The sequence below is a fragment of the Setaria italica genome, chromosome VII (assembly GCF_000263155.2).
Source record: "Setaria italica strain Yugu1 chromosome VII, Setaria_italica_v2.0, whole genome shotgun sequence".
Lineage (NCBI taxonomy): Eukaryota > Viridiplantae > Streptophyta > Magnoliopsida > Poales > Poaceae > Setaria > Setaria italica.
Genome location: NC_028456.1, coordinates 3,625,488 through 3,631,663, shown reverse-complemented (window position 1 = coordinate 3,631,663; position 6,176 = coordinate 3,625,488). Strand labels below are relative to the sequence as shown.

The following is a 6,176-nucleotide window of genomic DNA, read 5'->3' as shown; positions in this document are numbered from 1 at the left end:
TACCCCCCTTCTAATCATTCATCTAATTAATCCACTAAACAACTGCTACAACCCAGCTCCCCATCTCTCTGTGCCCTCACATTAGTCCACTAAACACACCTTATCATACTAGCTATGGGAGAATGATGCTCGGCCTGTTTGGAACGGAGGAATTGCGACAGAATGATGGAGCGATGAGGTTACTTGGAAGTTCTTGTGTTCGTCAAGATAGGTGCTTGAATATTAATGCATATTCCTTTTTCTAAAAAAAGGGATAGGTGCTTGAGTTAAGAATGGATTGAGGCGCTAATTCGGCTGCTAGCTAATAGGCCAGTCATGTGGGCTAGTGTGAGGGAATCCTAATGCTGATCACCCAATGTGGGCGTTCAAGGAGGGTTGGGGTTGGGTGGTGTGCTTCCAACTTCAACTTGCCAAGGAACCAACCAAAGCCAGTGGAGGCAACAATGCAAGCAACAGAAGGGGGGAGCCTTTTCGTGGTGGTAGAGCAATGACCAAACCAAACCCAAGCTAACTCCCCCAAAAAGATTAGATGATGATTACGATGGCGATGATGTAGACACAGAGAGTGAGGGGTCACAGAACAGCACACACACACACACACACACACACTAGAGAGAGAGGGAGAGAGGTCACTCCCTTTACGTGAGCACAATGCCTAGCGAGTACCCACCTTTTTCCAGCTCTCTCTCTCTCTGCTTCTCTCTCTTACTTGCTTGCCACTTTACACACTCCATTGCACTCATCATCAGCTCACACTCATCTGATCACACACTGGCATGACAATGCTGATCACATCCTGGTCCAGTCAATATTTCATAAACTACAAACGGAAGTTGATCCTTCACAAAATGAAAATACAAAATTTCGATAGTTTGATCAATCACTAGCCATAGTAATATAAGGGAGAAATTGGGACACTCATCAATGGAAATAAATCCAAATCAATCAATGAATTAATAGAATTAATCACACAGGTCAAATCTCAAACATATTTCTGTACCGATAATTCACATCGCCCATTCCAAATCATTTGAACAAATAATGGAATAAAAATACCCCAAAAAGAAGAGAAAATAAAAAAAGTATTCAGACAACAAGGAGAATTGTGTGTACTGTATGTAGTAATTATGTATCAGCTGAGAAGCAGAGAGCTAATTGGTGGTTACTAGTAATGGCAGTCAACCAGGGCCGACGCGGCGGACGCCGGGAAGAGAAGGGGCGCCGCCGCTGCCGGCCTCTCCGCGACGTCGAACGCGAACCGCGGCGACGTCACCGCCCGGGCCTCTGCTGCCACCTCGTCGCAGGGCGCCGGCATGTTGAGGTCCAGCTCCAGGAGGCTCTTCTCCTTCCTCGGCGCGTCGTCCCGCGCCGCCGCCGGCATGAGCGGGCGGTGCCGCCGCATGTGCCCGCCCAGCGCCTGGCCCGACCCGAACTCGGCGCCGCAGATGGAGCACTCGTGCACCCGCGGGTGCTTGGAGTGGACGCTGCTGGTGGCGACAACGACGATGGCGGCGGCGGCGTCCTGCTGCTCTTGCTTCGGCGCCACGGGGACCCGGACGGGGATCGCGAGCACTGTTGCATCGGCGGTCGATTCCGCCGGCGGCGGAGGCGTCGGCGGGAGCGACGGAGACGGCGCGGCTGGCTCGGCTGCGGCGGCCGCCTTGCTGCTGCTGTCTTCGGATGTGAGCGCCGGCGGCGGCGGGACCAGGCGGGGTTTCTTGTGGCTGGTGCGGTGGCCGCCGAGCGCCTGGAACGACGGGAAGCACTTGTTGCACGTCTTGCACTCGTACACGTACTCGCCGGCGGCGGCGCCGTCGGCCGGACGGCGGCTCCTGAACCTGGCCTCCTTGGCGACGACCACCGCCACCTCGTCCTCCTTCGCCCCCACGGCCGCCGCCGCCGGGACGCCGTGCGCGAGGAGCATGAGGCAGAGCGCCATGTCCTCGTCCTCCTCGGTGAGGCATCCGCCGCCGCCGCTCGACGCGGCCTCGTCCGACCGCGACGTCCCGGACTCCTCCTCCGCCGGCGCCGTGGCCGCCGACGCCGCGGACGAAGACCACTCGGGCGCCGCCGAAGCCGACGCGGACGCGGACAGCACCACCGGCGGCGCGTGCACGCGCTGCCTCTTGCTGCGCTTCCCCTTGACGAGCACCGGCGGCACCGCCATGGCAGGCGGCGTGCCGGCCTCCTGATGATCTTCCCGGACGCCGCCGGCGCCCATGGCCCCGATCGTCGTCGAAGGGATCGGAGATGGCAAGGTGGAGTGCGTGTGTGGAAGTGGGAGGGAGGAAGATTGGTTGATGCTTGAGGAGAAGGGAAGGGATGGCGCTGCTGCAGCTGCAAGTGTGCTGTGCTTTGCTGCCTGTGAAGGATATGATGTGATGCTAATGACACCACAGAGGGAAGAGTAATAAAGTGGATTGTCAACAAGAGAAGGCAAGGGGAGGTGGAGAAAGTTAGGAGGTTGACATATGCCCATGGCTGGCAATGTGCCAATAAACTAGTGGCCGAAATCGCCGGCTTGGTTGGGCTACCATGGGGATGTGGGAAGAACTGGAGAGGGAGTGGAAACTCATGAAGATCTGGACCGAAGAAAGTTCGGTTCCGTGGATCGTCGTAGCTAGACGATCCACGTCTGTTATCTATGTGGAAGTCGGCGATTATTCACTAATATCGTAATAAACGGTTGTCTTATGCTATTGGTTTGGAATACAAGTTTCCTCTATATTGTTTCATGAGAAAATTGAATTGTTCAGTGTTAAATTCTTGGTCCTTAGTGATATTCAAATATCTTTGCATCATGCCCAAGTAAGATTTATGGTACCAGATGTGGTGGGGCAGCTTTGATGCTATCTTTAGTTCATGCAACCAGACTGACTGGCACCTAATTAGTGAGTGAGTGGCTAACTAAAAGTGCTAGGACTTTGGACTATACCGAAAGTGAGTGTTTAATCAGGTGTACCTGCACATTACTGTCTGATGCAGTCCTTTTTGCAACGTTTTTAATTTCCACCGCATTTATTTTTCTCCCCTGTAAATTGCTCAGCACTTGCAAGTTATTGCTCCATACAGAATAATTCCTAGCACAGATTGACCAGCATACATGCTGCATCCAAGGAGAACACACCGATGCGTGTATTGACCGGCGTCGCCACCTTTTCTGACGATTTATATTTTACAAACATTATATTGTGCCTTCACCAATGGGTTAATCTTTTGTCTTGGCAATGTGGATATGTCATACTCATGCTCGGCCAACAGCTCAAGCCAATGTGTCATTGACAGATGAAAGTTCCAATGAATAGGTATGCGTTGGATATTTCTTCCGTCCAATCCTTTTCCGTCCTTCTTGAGTCCACAAGGAGAGACCATTTTGCAAACAATGTAGCTGAGGAAGACACACCATGGTAGTTCGAGCATATCGATGCCCAATTAGACAGGACTCTGCATCAGAGTATGTAAAATTATGCTAGCATATCAGCTATTACTCAAGCATACGTTAGTGGTTAGTGGTTGAAGCCATAATTCCATCCTTGAACAACTACCGTCAAATTATGCTAGCATATCAGCATACTGTTGGGTGCACTGTTTGAGCAAAAAGTTTTGGGACGGATGTTTGAGGAGACGAAAGGTGGGGTGGAGGCTTGAAGTGAAAAGGAAGTGATTTCAACCTGGAAAAGAGATATCTACACTTCTCTTTCAATACTCGTGTGGACTTCTCTGTCGCCTCCTTTTGCGCCAACTCCTTTGTTAATTTCTGAAATGGAGTAAAGGTTAAACACAAAAAAAAATGCATAAAGAGATTTGTTTTCTTATGTTCTTATTCATCGTCTTGTTCTTGGCCACTTTATGTTTTCCCTCACTTTTTATTTACATATATAGGAAATAAGGCTAGATAGCCATACTGAAATTTTTTATCTTTTTCCATTACAATGGTGCTTTCATGATGCCCCACGCATAGGGGTAGTGGTCGCAGGGATATATCAACCCCTAGAGTGTAATTTTTTTTATAGTAATAATGAGATCTTGTATTATTTTAACACGTTTGAATGATGTTGCATTTTTAGCTAATGTGATTAATAGGCTCTGGATTGTTTTCAACATTATATATTTCACCTGAATCATTATCTTGGATTAGAATGCATATTATTATACATCACTAAGTCCTCTGAAAACAAAAGAAAAATACACTAAAATTGTAATACTTTTTACATTTTTCTAATTCACAAAAACCACCCGAATTTTGATTAGATCTGCATACACATCTAGTAGTGTGGCCCAAGACACTTCGCACCAAATTAGCCGCTTCCTTTTACTGTAGGTCAAGTATTCAGTACAACCGCAACTCAACTCTCATCCCTCCCCTTTAATTATATATGCAAATGCAATGATCCAAACATTACATGTCAATGAGAGGAAATGAGTGACCCTTAATCATTTGATACCGTGTAAAACCGTTGGGACAAGAATAAATAGTTTTGTTCAGGTCAGAGGTTGGTTGGCTTGCTTGCGTCCCACTCCTGTTTTTTAAAGGGAGAGGCAGCTACGGCTGTTGCCTGTCTTTGAAGCTGCAACAATACTTTAGGTGTGTGGTGTGGTGTGTACTAGTAGCCTGGTAGTGGAGATGGTGTAAGTGTAAGCAACTGCTTCACTCCCCTAATCCCCATCTAACATCTCTCTCTCTCTCTCTCCCATTCCCAGAAATGGAATTTTGGCATGATCTGTTCTTTGTTAAGAAATGGCCTTCCAAATCCTGAGAGATTCTCAATGATTAAATAAATATAAGACGTTTTGAAAAGGAGCTAATGGGGCAGTGAGTAATACATGGCTCCCACCTCTCTTGTCATGGGCTCATGGCCAATTTGGTACATACATTTTGTTGAAGTAGCAGCTGCTTCTACGCAACTCTCGTATGCTACAGATGAGCAAACGTTCAGCGTAGAAGAAAATTCTGTGGCCACTAGCAACTTGATTGCGCAACTTGAACATGAAGGTTCTTAACTTTGCAATTTACTTGTCATTTTAAGTTTGTACGCATCCTGAATCAGCTCTATTCCTGAGTTGGGGCGCTGATAGAGGTCCGAAGCACCCCTTTGGCTCCCAATCCCTGCGTCTACGAATATGACCCTGAGTCGTGTGCCTCCTCGCGAAAACTAAATAACAAATAAAGAAAAGGAATGAAAAGGATAACAGCTTGTCTGCAGCTTAGTTGGGCTAAGTGGAATACTAAGGAGCACAGACTGACCCATTCTGAGACCTTGCGTGCAACCAGTTTCCACATGAGCCTCAACACTTGACACCAATCGTAACTGTGGAAAACAAGAAAATTAAAGGGCATTCAGCATCTTGCAAAACCAAGAAAGCCAACAGAAAAGGTCAGTTTTGAAGATTTTCCCCTGAATTCTCCAAGTTCCAAACAGTGTGAATAGTTTCAGTTTGGCCCTTGCTTACTCTTCCTGGATTTTACAGCAGAGGAAGCAACAGTACACGTACTACTCGTTAAAATTAAGATAAGGAGCTGATTCTAAACGTTGACCCCATCAACTCACCTAATACTGGATCTGAGAGAAGCATATCGGCTAGTGTCACACACTAACACTACTATCAAATTCATCTACATAAGTTGCATTGCTATCCATTGGCATGTGCAGAGGATGGGAAATAGTGCAACAGGAACTACCCTTCACCACATCAAGAGATGATAAAACAGTTAAGCCCACTGACATAGGTTGACTTGCAATGTGTTGGGCACTGAACACCTGCTGGTCGTTGCTGGCATGTTGTCTCCATTGCAACCAATCCAACTCTCATGTTCACCCTCATCATTGTAGTTTTTGACGTGTCGACGTGTTATGGCAAGTGGGCTGGCCGCAGGCCTAGGCCCACGAGTACTGTAGCTCGTGAACCACGAGGGGAATAAGATTGGTTTGTTAGCAGGTCATTAGAGATAAGGTTATTTAGATTAGATTAGGTTTGTTAGGTAGCTACCTATATAAGCACAGCCACACCATCTATTGTAATCAAGCAAGAAGAACCGTAAAAAGTAGTCAAATCCTCCTGAGGGAGGGCGACGACTTCAGGCTATCCCTAGTTATACCATATCAAGAGAACTGTTTCAAATCGTCTGATGGGTTTCAATTACTTCGCAGTGTAGTTGGCATTTTAGTTTTTATGGA

At 47.6% G+C, this 6,176-nt stretch overlaps 1 protein-coding gene across 1 annotated transcript; it reads right to left on the bottom strand.

The window, feature by feature from the left end:
* Positions 1-925: 925 nt before the first annotated feature.
* LOC101773720 (zinc finger protein ZAT5-like) lies at positions 926-2,660 on the bottom strand. The gene has a single exon (XM_004974999.3). The coding sequence runs from the start codon at positions 2,477-2,479 to the stop codon at positions 1,166-1,168; it is 1,314 nt and encodes a 437-aa protein (XP_004975056.3). The 5' UTR covers positions 2,480-2,660; the 3' UTR covers positions 926-1,165.
* Between the last annotated feature and the right edge of the window lie 3,516 nt (positions 2,661-6,176).